The sequence below is a fragment of the Astatotilapia calliptera genome, chromosome 8, assembly GCF_964374335.1.
Source record: "Astatotilapia calliptera chromosome 8, fAstCal68.1, whole genome shotgun sequence".
NCBI classification, from domain to species: domain Eukaryota; kingdom Metazoa; phylum Chordata; class Actinopteri; order Cichliformes; family Cichlidae; genus Astatotilapia; species Astatotilapia calliptera.
This window is the reverse complement of record NC_137429.1, coordinates 4,895,323-4,910,132: the sequence shown is the minus strand read 5'-3', so window position 1 is coordinate 4,910,132 and position 14,810 is coordinate 4,895,323. Positions and strand designations below refer to the sequence as shown.

Sequence of the window (14,810 nt, the reverse complement as noted above, 5' to 3'; positions counted from 1 at the left end):
TCTGTTTCCAGGTGAATGTGTTTGGCTGTGTTTGTAGTGTACACCCTAGTTGTGTCTTAAATGCAAACAGTTTAGGATTAAATCTGTTTTTCCTGAGCTGCTGTGTCAATGATCTGCACAGACAGATATGATTATATCCAGGTTTCACCCACAGAATCCTATTTTTCTTTTTGTTTTTTGTCCAGTTAAAATGGCAGAAGCTCAAACAATCCATCACTGGTTTTTCAGATTTACAATAAAGTATCCACATATTTTATGACTCAAAGAGGTGAAAGTACCCCATGTTTTGCACACAAGAAAGTCAATATGTTATATAACCAAAATCTAAGCTTTTAGAGAGCCTTATTTTCATAATAATGAAACTTTTCTTGATATTAGATTTTTTTTGAACTTGTCAATCAGAAACCATTTTTAGCCAATTTTACAAGAACATGTAAAAACAAATCTATCATTCTGGCATCTTCAGGGTTTTTGTGTGTTCAGTTTATTGGGGGAGTTTAAAATGTAATATGGATCTGTTTACATTTTTTAGCATTTTATTGATTGAGAAACAAAATAATAAACGTTTCAAAGAGCAGTGAGAGTTTTTGAGTCATCATGACATCAAGATCTCGTTATCCGTTTCCTTCAGATTACTACCTGCCCAAAGATGAGATCGAGTTCTACCAGTTCTGCTACGTCGACAGCACCGGTCAGGTACGAGGAGCCAGCACTCCTTTCTGTTTCAGAAGCCCTGCGGAGCAAAGCCTGGAGATCAGCCCAGACGACGACCTGCTGGTTATCACAACACAGGTAAGTGATTTAAACCTGACATAAAGGAAGCGGCAGGGTAGCCAGGATAATGTAGTGAGGAGTGATGTGGTGTTGAACAAGCTGGAGATAGGTTTCGAGACTCTGATTAGAGGGTATTACAGCAGATGACGACAAGGAAAAAGATGCATAAATTGTGCAATATTTTTCACTTGGTGAAAGCATGGCAACGTCACCTTGTTGATATGTATGTCAAAGCAAAGCTCAGAGTTACAGATCACACCCAGATGGTGGGCGGAGCTTGATGTTGAAGGGCCTGTTTTAATTTCCTAGCTGCAGGTCAGGTATGTAAGGCCAAATAAAAGAGGTTTACAGCCTCAGAGGTTCACAAGTGCTATTCCAAATCTTTGTGAATCCATCTGCTGTGGGAAATAACAAAGCTAAAAGTACCTATATTTGGAGTAACTAAGCTGTAGGAAGTTTTCTGACATCCAGAAATGAAGCTGCAAGACAAAAAAAACAGGACCACCTTAAAACCATCTTAAAATATGGAGCTCAGTTTTGTGACTGTACAGCAAATAAAGACGCCTCATATGCCACGTTAATGAATCAAAAATTTAAAACGGCATGAAAAAAAGAAAGCCTTTTGCCCACATACACTCGCCACCTTTCAAATTACTTCTTCAAGCTTCAAAGCGCCTTCATAGCCTCACAAATGTAAAAGACTCATCTGGAACGCCGTCACACTGACAAAATCCAGCCACAGACGCCCAACGTGCAGTATGAACGCGTCAGAAGTATTTAAACCAGTTCTGTGGCATTTTCTGCTGCAGTAGGTGCTTTGTTATGATGATGCATACACAGACTCAAAGTGAAAGCATTACAAGCTTTGCTGTCTAAGCTGGTAAAAACAAGTTATACATTCTAATAACAAAGCCTTTAAAAAGACTTACGGCCCTAGCAGGGTCTCTTCCTGACATTGTCCTGGAGTGGGTGTGGTCTCTCGCCCCCCTGCCTAGGTGCCGTCCGTTTGGTACAGCTGACTCCCATCAGCAGTTAGAGGTACTTAAGGCCAGGGATAGGTGAGCTCTAGGCCAGAACCAAGCCAGGTAACTATAGACCGATAGCTTTACCATCACATATATGTAAAGTTATAGAGAGAATGATAAATGTAAGATTAATATATTATGTAGAAAGTAGAGGATTTATCTAACTATCAAAGTGGATTTAGAAGAGGGAGAAGTACTATGGATCCAGTATTGTGTTTGGAGCATGAAATTAGGAGGGCTCAGATAAATAAAGTGTGTGCGGTGGCAGTGTTTTTCAATATGGAGAAAGCTAATGATATGATGTGGAGAGAAGGTTTGTTAATTAAAATCCATAAATTGGGTGTTAGGGGGTGGATGTATAGGTGGATTTTGGATTTTTTTTAAAGGGTACGCAAATACAAGTGAGAATTGGAAAGTGTTAGGGTTCCTGGGTCTTTGACCCAGTGGTTTCTGTTTTGTACCCTTTATTTGGTTTCTCTTCTTAGTTTATTTTTGTGAAGGATTTGGTTTCTGTTTTACATTTCTATTTTTTCCCCCAGTTCTTCTTGGTGTGTGATTTTGTAGTTCTTAAGTTTGGTTCCATACTCCATCTATTCTGTGTCCAGTCAGTGTCTGTGCCTGCCCCACGTCTCTGTTACAGTGCCTGCTTGTGAGTCTGTGTCTATAAGTTCAGTCTGTGTTTCCTGTTTTACTTTGAAAGTCCGTATCTCATGTTAATGCGTCTAGTTTTGCTTCCTTTGTCTCGTCAGCCCTGTTTTGTCCCAGCTGTGTTTCCCTCCTGTCTCATCTTTTGATTGCCTCCTCTGTGTATTTAAGCCCTGTGTTTCTGTGTCAGTGTCGCAATCTACCATCATATTGTACTGTATGGTCTGTTTCCCAGGCTGCCGCATTAGTTTATTTTGTATTCTAGTTCAGCCAGTTTTTTGTTTTGCCATCCAGCATTAAATCTGTATTTAAGTTCACCTTTTGTTTCCGTGAGTCTGGATTTTGGGTCTTTTTCCTGCCTGCACACAGCCTTCACATGACAGAGTTATTCAGGAGAGGTTTTCTGTAGAGAATGGGACTCCTCAGGGAGCATAGTGAGTCCCTTGTTATTTTCTCTAATGATTCATGATGTGTTTAATGATATAGAGCGTGGGGTGGGATGTTCACTTTTTGATGGAGCCTTATGGAGGAGAGAGAGGAATGTAGAATTTATTGTAAAGAAGCTGCAGGAAGCAGTTGGTAAAGTTGAAGAGTGGTCGTATAAGTGGGGCTTCAAAGGGGTTAGTGAGGAAGTTGGGTGAAGCTATATGGCGTGGAATTAGAAAGAGTGAGGAAGTTTAAGTTTCTGGGTTTGTGGTTGGCTGGGAGGGTAACTTGGGGTGCACACATTCAGGAATTGGTGGGTAAGTGTAAAAGTTTTAAATATTTTGAGGTGTTTAGTTTGGAGGGATTGGGAAGCGAATAGCGAATCCTTGGGGGCCATATACACTGGGTTGGTGAGGTCAATGTTAGATTGTGGTTGTGTGGCATGTAATTCGGTAGCAGACACTACTCTTGGGAAATCAGATGTTATTTGGTATCAGGTGTTAAGACTTTGTACAGGGGCATTTAAAACAACGCCTACTGTAGCCTTGCAGATGGAGATGAGGGAGATGCCACTAGGATTGAGGAGAGAACATCTTGGATTGAATTATTGGGCAAATTTACAGGGGCAGGATCACCCTACACTAGAAGTATTTAAACCTTGCTGGGAGAAAGGAGGGAATTAAAGAGCTTTGGATGGGTGGGGGTGGGGGGGGGGGGGGGGGGGGGGGAGAGAGCTAGCGAATTTAATTTGGATCAGTTAGTCATGTCAACGAGTGCCGTGGCCTGCAATCCCTCCATGGATACTTCCTGAAGCAGTAGTAGATTTTGTATTATTGGACAAGAAGAGTAAGGATAGGCAGGTGGTCTGTACTCCCATTCAGTTCAGGGTTACATTGAACAGTATTATGGGTATGTGCAAGTATATACAGATGCGAATCCAGCTAGTCAAGTGGGGGTAGAAGTGGTGATTCTGGATTTTATGGTAGAAATTGGGAAGAGAATAAATGATGGCTTGTCTGTGTTTACAGGAGAAATGATAGCAATTCTATTAGCGGTTCAGTGGGCGGAAGAGATGAGGCCACTGAAAGCAATTATTTGTTCAGATTCAAGAGCATCCTTGGTCAGTCCATAGAGCGGTCATTCAGAAGGTCGATCAGATATTTTAATAGAGATTCGGCAAAGTCTTTTCAGAATACATATGATGGGTCTGTTAGTAGTGTTTGTATGGGTCCCGGCTCACTATGGGGCGAGGGGGAATGAAGAAGCAGATAGGTTGGCAAAGGAAGCCACTTATCATAGGATAGATCATCTGGCGGTGAGTTTTGTTCAAGCGGATTCAGAGTATTTTAAAGTTAGAAATGAGGGCTAGATGGCAAAAACAAAGAAGAAAAGAGGGGAAGGTGGTTCTATAAAATTCCAAGGGGGGTAGGAGAAAGGAGAGCCACAGGACGGAGTAGGCGAGAGGAGGAGGAGGAGGAGGAGGAGGTGGTGTCAAGAATGAGATTTGGACATACAGGATTGAATTCTACACTATTGTTGATAGGGAAACATAATTCAGGGAAATGTGGTTATTGAAATTGGATCTTATTAAGTTATTGCAAAAGGAGTCGGAGAATAAAAGTTATCAGGCTTTGATTTAAGTTTTTGGTGTGTGTGTGTGTGTGTGTGTGTGTGTGTGTGTGTGTGTGTGTGGCTTGACTCCTGCTCAGTGAAGAGGAGTGGGTTTGGTGATTAACCTTCTGTTTTGCTTAATTTTTTCAGGGTTTTGACCAACTACTGAGTTGTGTTTACTTTTTCTTTTTTTTTAATGGTGACAGCAGCTTGACCGTCTCTGAGTTTTGTTGGAATGTTAATAAAACCTTTTAACCGTTTTACCTCTTTCTCTCCTTTTTCAACCTTTTTGTTACTTCCCCTCATCCCCTAGACCTTTTCATGTGTTCATATTTTCATGTGTTCACATTTTCCTGCTGTTTGAAGGGTTTTCTTGACTTTGTCCACCTCTGTTTTGTCTCTGTATCCCCTGTCTTCACTCCACTTCCGGTCTATTTTGATGATTGTTTTGCCTTGCTTTCCTCCTGTGAATTGACTTGTCTTTTCCCCTAATTCCTTGATGTTGTGGTTTTTTTTTTTTTTTTGTTTGTTTGTTTTCCCCTACCCCAAGTCTCATCTTTGCCTGTCTGAATTCTCGCCTGTGTGAGCGTCTTCCCCACCTTATCTCCACCTGCACCCCTTTCAACCCTGTGTACATTCAGTCTTTATACTTTGTCAGATTCTGTAATATTTTATTCCACTGTTTTCAGTGTCCGTAGAGGGTTAGGTCTTTAGTGCTTAGTTCTGCAGTGAGCGTAATAGATCACAAACACTGTTCGCAGTCACGTGTCAGTGAGCATCTGGGCTATTGAAGAGCTTCTGAAGATGTTTGTTTTTAGCCAAAAAAAAGTATCTGTGATCCCTGAGAGGTCTTTGCTCGCCATTATACTTCTAATACTTCAGAGGGGTTAAATGCAGTGCTTGCTTCTGACTTTTGTCTCTTCAATAACACATGAGAGCAGGTCGCAGTGTCTGAAAAGTAAACAGAGCTTTTTATTGACATATTTGGTTTTTCCTTTTTCCAGGACCAAGTTGAGCAGAGCTTACGCGAAAAAGCTGAAATGCAGAAAGAGCTGGATCAGATAAGAGCTGAAAATGAAACCTTGAAGAGTGCTCTGCTGAGGGAGCAGCAGCAAGCTGCCGGCTTAAAGGTCCACTTATCTTATTTTCCACTCTGCCATTTGTCTTGTGCAACAGAGAAAATGGTAAAGTGTAAGCTGAACTTTGGTAAGCTGACTCAGTGTTATTGATTCTCTCACAGGGGCAGAATGAGCAAAAAGAGAAAGAAAACGCCGAACTGGCCACTGAACTGGATCAAACCAAGCAACAGATTAAAAACCTGAGAAGCTCTTTGCAGCAGCAGCTGAAAGAAAATGACAGCTTGAAGGTTTGCCCTCGCTTGACATTTTACATCTAAATTCAGCACTTTGACATCTGTGTAAAAACTTATGTTTGACGTTAGGAGGAGATGGTGATCCAGATGACGAAGCAGATGGAGATACAGCAGGACAGCGTCACTGAGAGGAGGGAGCGGAGTTCATCGAGAACGAGCGAGGTAAGATGGATTCTGTCTCACTGTTAGACGGTCTAAAGTAAGTGAGCTTTGTTAAGTGGGAGCTTTGAACACCACCGATGTTTGGTTCTGGGCTGTATGTGGACTAATCCACTGTCCAGCTCCCAAAGTGCTGAAAGGAAAATCGCGTTATGCTGGATTTGAAGTGATAAGCTGTAATATTTGATGTTTATGTTGCATTTTTAATATGCTTTGAGTTGTAAAGGTCTCAGTGTGATTTCCCGGTTAAATTTAAAGTAAATAAAGACGTCTGTAGAGCCAGTTTGCTCAATGCAAGCCGTGTTTGTGCAAATTATGTGTGCAAACAAACTTTTTTCTTTTTTTTTTTTTTTTTAAACTGCCACACTTCACTCTAATGGCAGATATAAAAAATCTTGATACCACAGTCATAGTTTTGTAAAATTGTTGTTTTTCTTTCCTTTTTTCCCATTTTCATCATTTTCAATCTCAGTTTCACATGTCAAGTGAACCCTTCTCCTATGACTGCTGATCTGAATCTTACAGTAACCTTGTAACGTTGGATCCAAGAAACATAAGCTGGAGCGAATATGATGACAGCAGAACTTTTATTTAATACTGTGGTTTTTACTGGGACATAGACACTCCCGCTCTCTCTCTGCTGTCACGTCCGCTTCCCTCCTCCGACTGTCATTGCCAACATATAGAGACACAATAACTGTCAGATCCCAGCACACCTGTTCACCCCGCCCCTGCGCCGCCCCGGGAGCTCACTGCGTCACCCCTCCTCTGCAGCTGGCCAGAGACCACACCCACACCACAAACCTCTTCCTTGTTTTACAGGAGAAATACGATCGAGCTGTGCAGAAGATCAACCAGCTGAAAGACGAGCGTGAGAAGCTGAAGGAGGCGATTGAGGCCCAGAGTGAGGAGATCTCCAAGTGAGTCATTTTCTACTTCAAACCAAAACTTTTAGAACGCATCTGCTTACTGATGCTCAAATCTGTGCGTTTTAGGCTGAATACAAAGGTCAGAGAAGGTGAACGGGAGCTGTTTAAAGCAAAGGACGGCATCCAGCTCATCGAGGTAAATCTTTACCTCTGTCAGTGCGCCCCAGGGTGGCTGTGGCTACAATGTAGCTTGCCATCACCAGTGTGTGAATGTGTGTGTGAATGGGTGGATGACTGGATATGTAAAGCGCTTTGGGGTCCTTAGGGACTAGTAAAGCGCTATGTAAATACAGGCCATTTACCATTTTACCATTTAGTTAACTTTATGTACTGCTGTGATCATTTTAAATGGGCTGGCCTGAGAGTTCATTCATTCAGTTGTCATTTATTTGGAACCAGAAAAATACAAAAATATATATTGCATGCTGGCAGGTGGACCTTCAGAGCAGCAGGAAAGAGAAAGAGAGGCTCGCTGCAGAGCTGCAAAGACTGCAGAGCCTCACCTACAACGTGGACAAAATGCAGAGAGAGAACCAGGACTTACAGAGGAGGCTTTCAGTGCAGGAGACTCAGCAGAGCCCTTCGGATGACCTAAAGGTGCGAACAGGTTTAAAAAAAAAAAAAAGGGGGATCGTAACCTCCTAAAAAGTACCTAATTTCATGTCTTAAAGATGCGTCTCCTTCTTAGTTTCAGTGTCAGACTCTTACCAGACAGCTACAGGAGACTCAGGCCAAGCTGGCAGCTGAAAAGGAGGAGACCAGAAATGCCAAGAGACGTAATGAGTATTTGGAGGCGGAGATGCAACAAATCCGGGATCAGCTGGAGAGCGTGTGCAAAGCATTGGATGGCGAAAAACGGAAGAGCAGCAAATTTGAGGTGAATCGATGTGAAATTTTAAGATTTAATTCTTATCTGTTTTGGGTTTTCTTTTTTCCTGCTCAAGCTCCACCTAAATCAGAACAAGCAAGAAAAATCAGCTGATAATCATTAAAATAAATATAACTAAATAAAAACAGAAGAAAAGCTGAGAAAATTAAATGATGCTATATTTATCATGTGCATATTGAACTCTGAGCTACTGTCCAGAGTGCATGAAATTAAGTGCCTAAACTCATGATATAATATAAAGGTACAGACTAAAAATTCAGCTTATTATTTTTTTAATATTTAGCTGATCTGATACTTTGTGAGAAATGTGCAAATATCAAACCCCAAGAGCCCCTGAACTTGACTCTATATGACACCTTTTGGATTGGACCTCATTAAAGTTCTCAGCGGGTTCGACACAGGCTGGAAATTCTTTAGACTTAAGGTGTTTTAATTCTGTGGTTTATTATCATTTTGGAATTTTTGACCTGCAGTTTGTCTGTTGGACGTTTCTGAAAATTGAACTTGGTTTTCTTTGATTTTTCAGCTGCAAATCCTTGAAGTTAATGAAGTGTTGGCAGATAAGAACATCGCCATAGATGAAAGGGAGTCGACCATAAATCGGAAAGACAATCAGCTCACACTCCTGACACAAGAGAAGGAGGAGCTTGCTCGAGAAAACCAGGTACACACAATAACGCTGGCTCTACTCGGTAGATGTTCAGACTCAGAATCACTTTAAAAAAAATGTTGACACCTCAACTGTGTTTATTTTGCCAGACTCTCAAAGAAACTATTCAGGACCTGCGCAGACTTTACACAGAACCCCCTACGACTCCTGCAGAACCTTTGTACTTGCAGCCAGATGACGACGCACCACCTGCTTCAACCCACGTTTATGAAACCATAGGTGGGAAACTGTCTCACACATGTACTGTCTAAAACCTACCAAATCTGAAGAAAATACTAAATTTAGTATATTTAGCTATTTACACAAACTTTTACCTTGATGTTACAGCCCCTCGAAGTACTGAGGGGCGACTTGGAGTGTGGTTCTTCCCGTTAATTGTCGAGCATTTCCAAGCACTCAAAATTTCATGTGTACAGGACATGTGTGCATGAAATCATGAAACTCTGTTTTGGTTGCAGTTCTTAACAATCTTGCAAAACTGCACTTATTTCATGCCTGTAACGTGCTTTCATTTAAAGATTCGTATCACTGTGTAGGTGAAAAATTCCCCTTATATGGCGCTCACTGCTTTTCTTCTGTCTCATTGCAGGACCAGAGGACGAGGAGGTGAGTCAAATACTTTCCTTTTTATTTAAGTTTTTATATTTAATTCAGTCCAGCTTCACACCTACAGTGGTTTTGGTTTAGGATTTATTTTTTCCTGATAGCCTTGGTGCAGATATCTTGACTAAAGCTGCCACAGAGTGACTCCCGTGGCATCTCTCCCCTCCAAAACACATTAATGAGAAAAGCGCCCCTCCCTCGAGTGACTCGGCTGTTTAGGGTTTATTTTTGAAGCGGATTTAAAACTTAATCCGCTCGCTATTCCATTACGACCCCTGATGTGCTGCCGTCTCCATTTCAGTCGCTGGTGTGTCGTCACTGCCGCGAGAGCTTCCCCGGCATCACCCAGGACGAACTGGATCAGCACGAGCAGTGTCACCGCGTCTGCCCCTTCTGCACGATGATCTGTGACGACATGGACCAGGCCACGTTTGAAGATCACGTCTACAGCCATTAGGAGAGAGAGCGGCAGCAGCGTGGTTTGAATAAGTCTTAAGAGATGGGTGGTTATACATTTAAAAGTAACTTCTTGGCTTCAACATGTTGGCCTGCAGACACTGGAAACCTGCCTGTGTTACATAATCCTTCGCGGCCTATGTTATTGCATTTAAATATAAAAACGTAAAAGTAGACGGCACAACTTCTCTGCTTACATTTTGGCACATGCGCACACACACAGATATTTGGCTCTGCTGCTGGTATTAACACACGAAGTGTCAAACAAGTCAGTTAAACTAGACTACAGTCAAACGCCTCATTAAAACCTACTTAGGACATGCAAACTTCTGAATGCACGCTGAAAAATTCACACACACACACACGCGTTATAAAGACACACCCGTGGTGGTTTCACATGAATTTAAAGGCTGGTTAGTGAATAAATCCTAAACATTATGAATATGGGAGATATTTAGGGACACAAACACTGATGTTGAACCCCTGCCACATGCAAAACATGTAATGTTTCGCACCACAAATTTGAGTCTACTTCTCCCCCCACTTTTCTTAAGTTTTTCCACAGGCACTGGTTTGGTGAAGAAATTGGAAAGTTGTGTGGAAATTCAAGTTTCTTAATATTATAGGCTTTAACTGTATTGTAACGGTCCTCTAATCAGTAATCATAATGTGATGCTTCACTGCTGCAGAAGCCTCGAGGCAGATAGTGGTCTCATTGGTCACCCTAACATTGTGCTATCAGAGTATGTCGTTTTTGTTCTCCTAAGTTTCTGAAATCAGGAAAGATTATCAGTCATGTATAACGGAAGAAGTATAGTTAAGATAAAGACTCCACTCTGTCATATTTGCTGAAGAGATGATAAAACCTTAGTTTACCTGACCTGAACATCATCGGGGAGGATTTAAAAAAAAAAAAAAAAAAAAAAAAAAAAGCTGTTTTTCTTTCCAGCACAAGCAGGATGTGATATAATCTTAAAAAAAATGACCCCACTAGCAGTTTAAGATCCCATCTTTGTCTCAATCTTAGTAGTCTTTAGTTTCTCACATTGAAAGTCAGTTTTAAAGTTTTTACTTTTGAATATAGCCATCAGAAAAATGTGTGATTTTATTAAATGATCCTTGAAGTTGATGAATATAGCATTTTAGGTTAATATCGAAACTTGATGAAATATTAAATATATTATCCGGAGTTATTCATTTATCTTTGCACTTATCTGTAAGAGGAAATTATGATCAGTTATAACAAAGTCATTTAACCAGGTTTCTGATGATTTGAACATGTAACAAGTTTGAGTCAAAAGTCATATCAAGTAATAAATGTAAGTGCATTTTATTGCAGAATAATAAAAAATGTGCAACAAAACAGAATTATCTCGTTTATACATTTGGAAGAACTTTCTTCTAATCACCCAAAAACCTTGATAATATAAGCCGAATTCTTCTGCCGTGGGCTGGAGCTCCCTTTCACTGACTCTGCGGTAATATTAGTGCACTCTTTGGAAAGTTTCCCCTCCACATGTCCAAAATCTGATCTCAGAGGGAGTCCATGCTGCACGCCAGCTCCAGAGCCTCAGCCAACTCCGTCACATGAGCCACCTTCCTCCCACAGGGCACATTTTGTTTACCAACAAGCCTCAAGCTGCAGGTCCGGGGCCTCCCACAGCTTAAGGTGTCATCTGATTGGCCTCCTCCGGTGTGACGTCACGGGAAGTCAGCTCAGAGAAGAGCGCTGGCAGCCAGTACTGTGCCTCTCCAGCTGCCTGAGAGTCCAGCCAAGCCAGGCCTTCCTTCAGCAGGTGATCCTGGGAAAAGGACAAAGGAGAGTGAAACAGTTATTTTAGAACCCAAATAAAAGAAAACAGCGGATCGGTTTGAAGTAGCGCAGGATTAAAGGATGATTAAGAAACAGCCAATGGCCAGGCTGTACCCTGCTCCTCACAGACCTTGATATATAATCTCCATCCTGGCTGCTTTCACACAGTTAAAGTGACCTGTGTACTCACCAGCACGTGACACGCTCGCTCCTTCTCCCATTTTAGACTGTCCTTGATCTCACTCACTGTGACGTATCCCTTTTTCTGCAAACAAAAAGAAGACTGACATTAGAGCACCAGAAACAGCTGGGATCTCACCTTTCAGAATAAAAGCCCTTATCTCAGACACAAAATCCTCAACATTGTCCTTTTACCTCTCCCTACTGTGATCCTTCAATACATGGTGGCAATAAAATAAAGGCTCGAAGTTTATTTTACTGCATCACATTCGCGGACTGCCTTCATGGAAATAAAAAAAATGGGACTATGCAACAAAGTAGAGTTTGTCCAAAAGAATTATGTAATGGCATGAAAGTTACACAACCAAAATGTAATAAAGGCCTCAGGATGGAGGATAAAGTACAAGAAGTCCTTAGGATGGTGTAAAAACAAGCACTTGATTATTTTTCAAGGCTGCTGATTGCTTTATGCTGAACTCTGGCTTCGTCTTACCTCGGCCAGCTGAAGAACCACAGTGTGGTCCATGTTGAGCTCAGCCGGGACTGACTGAACCAAGTAAGAACCACCAACGGGAATCATCCCAAACCCATTCCCCATCACCTTCAGTTTCTTTATGGCTCTGACCAAGTCATCCCTGGGAAGCACATATTCAGCCACGTGATTTAAAGTTGATGTCCAGGCATTAAATAATCCAAAAATAAACATCTTTAAGGCATTTTATGTCGATCAGTAGCACATGTTTCTATACTATACAACACGTTCGGTTGGTTATACTTACTGGCTAACCTCCTGAGCGTATTTACCGCGTCCTTTCAGTACTCTCTGATGGAGCTCATCCAGAGTAATCAGCCCTGAAAGAAAACACACACATTGGGACTTTATTTAGTGATTTCAGAGCTGGGTTATAATTACCGGATTCAGTTCATGATTTGATTTTCTGCAATTCACTGTTACCTCTGATGTCTAAGATATTAATGCCAGCAGACTGCTGCAGGTAAATAAAGATGCAGGTTACTGTTGAATAGGAAGGGTCCTAACTGAGTGACCCAGGAGTATCTGCAGCTGTAATAAGAATCCTCTAAATACTAGGAAAAGGTGCTTCTGTGTTTCTTATTTACCGCATTTAGCAGAGGATACACTGAACTAGCCTTTATGAAAGCAGGCCCAACATAATTAAGGAGTCTTGTGTAAGTGCAGTCTGATTCTCTCAGTCCTTAAAAGTTCTCTTTCAGATATTTCCTTGACCTTATGTTTTCTACTGAGGCTGAGAAAAACGTTTTTTGGGGGACTATTCACAGCTACTCTGCATACAAACCTCCGTTTCTATGTTTCAGGGCAAGGCACACTTCAATGATCTGCACACCGAGTTCATAGTAGAAGTCACCAACTCCGAGCATCTCAGACCAAAACCCTTTACCAGCTGTGGAAAACAAAAAATAAAAACAGCACAGAAAAGGTTACGTCACTTGGATAAGCAGAAGAAAACAGACCTGAAACAGCCTGAAAATTTTGCTCTCATACAGCATGATTTTTTTTCCAAATTTAACTTGTAAAGTGAATTAATTTGGGTCTATGTAGAAAAAGAACACAATTTTCCAAGTTTTGTATCGTGAACTTCACTTTTTTTTCATTCAGATTTACAACTTTGATCTCTAAAGTTCTGACCATATTCTCTGAATGGATCCCCATCCAGTCCCTTTATTTATTTATTTATTTATTTATTTCTAATGCCACTAATATGCCAAAACATATGCTGATTATATCCCAAATCATTCTCACATGCAAGCGGGTCAACACCGATGGTGGCACACATTTCCTGAAACTGGACCCTGAACTGTGGGTTCTTGCGGATCTCTTGTTTATGTTTGCTGGCAAATTCTTCCAGGTGGGTCTTGAAAGTTTCTAGCTGCTTGGACATCTAGCAAAAAAGGGAAAAAATGTTCAGTTGTAAAACTGGGGCTTCAATTGGGACTTATTTTCATAATTTATTGGTACTGATAACAAATTTCCTATTCAAAATATTTTATTTTTGAAACATTAAAAAATAGCTCACCACAAGGTCACAGAATCTGAACCAATTACAATACCATCTGATTTTAATGAAACAAAAACTCCAAAACAAAAATATTAAATTAAAAAAGACAAAGCAAAACTTTTCAATGGAAAGAATAGAAACTATTTAGTATTATTATTATATATGTTTTGATTAATCAGTAAGCAAAAGGCGACAATCTAGAATAAATTAAGTGCATTTATTGCTATTTGAGGCCACCAATTTGCATTAAAGGAGTGTGTCAGTAAGCCAGTAAGATAAATAATTATACTAAATTTAACACAAGGGTGAAAACAAATAATCACACAATTCATGGTTTAATTTACGGACAATGGTTTCACTTCGCAGACAAAACTCACAGAAACTCACCTGCACTATTTGATCCTCAGCCAGAACATTTCCTCTTTCTTTGTATTTGGCCTTAACAAACAAAAAAAGTACAAGTGAGATAAGAAAAATGTTGCTCCAGTTTCTACACTCATCATTGGCAGGCGGTTTTAATGTGTGTAAATACGGGTTAACTGCTTACCAAGTGCATTTAAATAAAGGCTGACATTATTTAGAGATATTTATGATACTTTTGCCCACATTAACCTGCATATTACAAACTAATTCCTGGTATCATCATTACTAAATGATGAAGCAGCAGTAAATGGCTTTTGCAGATGTATTCTGCTAAAATTAAACCACGGCAATAAAAAATATCTGCGGCTCACGTTGGCTTTTAAATACCTCCTGCCAGCTGGAATAAAGATAATACACATATGGCTAATGTGAGGCAATAACTCCTCTTGAATCACCGCTTTGAGTTACAGCGTTACCTCAGCCAGCTTCTTTTTGGCGATCGCCCCGGCGCCGACACCTCTCCGCATTTTGGTGATGTTTGTCCCAAACTGTAAGAGGAAGGTTAAAACTCGAAACTACGAGGTTATGGCACAAAAATGACTCCTCTGCACAATTTAAGGTAAAAATCTTAACCTAAGCTAAACGAATCCTAATTTAACGCATTGTCGCTCATAAATTCTTCCTGATTTCACCTCAAAGAACAAATTTAGCTCTTACATCACCGATCTGTAACTCCTGTCGATTTTAACGGCTGAAAAGTGAAGTTTTCTGGGTTTTTTCTGGGATGTTTCACGCTAAATGATTGCAACTGCTTCCATTTTGTTTACAAGGAAGTAAACAGCTGAACAGTGTACTGAAC

At 40.7% G+C, this 14,810-nt stretch overlaps 2 protein-coding genes across 2 annotated transcripts in view; one reads left to right on the top strand and one right to left on the bottom strand.

The window, feature by feature from the left end:
* The window catches only part of calcoco2 (calcium binding and coiled-coil domain 2), a 15,701-nt gene extending 4,779 nt beyond the window's left edge, over positions 1-10,922 (top strand). The window contains exons 4-15 of the mRNA XM_026178044.2: positions 632-792; positions 5,486-5,611; positions 5,722-5,847; positions 5,923-6,015; positions 6,835-6,932; positions 7,008-7,077; positions 7,374-7,538; positions 7,630-7,818; positions 8,357-8,494; positions 8,590-8,719; positions 9,090-9,106; positions 9,405-10,922. Coding sequence (XP_026033829.2) covers positions 632-792; positions 5,486-5,611; positions 5,722-5,847; positions 5,923-6,015; positions 6,835-6,932; positions 7,008-7,077; positions 7,374-7,538; positions 7,630-7,818; positions 8,357-8,494; positions 8,590-8,719; positions 9,090-9,106; positions 9,405-9,560 — 1,469 coding nt within the window. The 3' untranslated portion in view covers positions 9,561-10,922. The remainder of the gene's footprint in view (positions 1-631; positions 793-5,485; positions 5,612-5,721; positions 5,848-5,922; positions 6,016-6,834; positions 6,933-7,007; positions 7,078-7,373; positions 7,539-7,629; positions 7,819-8,356; positions 8,495-8,589; positions 8,720-9,089; positions 9,107-9,404) is intronic.
* Positions 10,866-14,810, bottom strand: snf8 (SNF8 subunit of ESCRT-II). The gene is made up of 9 exons (XM_026178054.2): positions 14,669-14,810; positions 14,428-14,499; positions 13,976-14,026; positions 13,333-13,471; positions 12,869-12,973; positions 12,332-12,404; positions 12,046-12,187; positions 11,563-11,637; positions 10,866-11,361 (listed from the first exon to the last, which is right to left on the bottom strand). Exons 2-9 carry the CDS (start codon positions 14,476-14,478, stop codon positions 11,224-11,226), a joined length of 774 nt encoding a protein of 257 aa, XP_026033839.1. The 5' UTR covers positions 14,479-14,499; positions 14,669-14,810; the 3' UTR covers positions 10,866-11,223.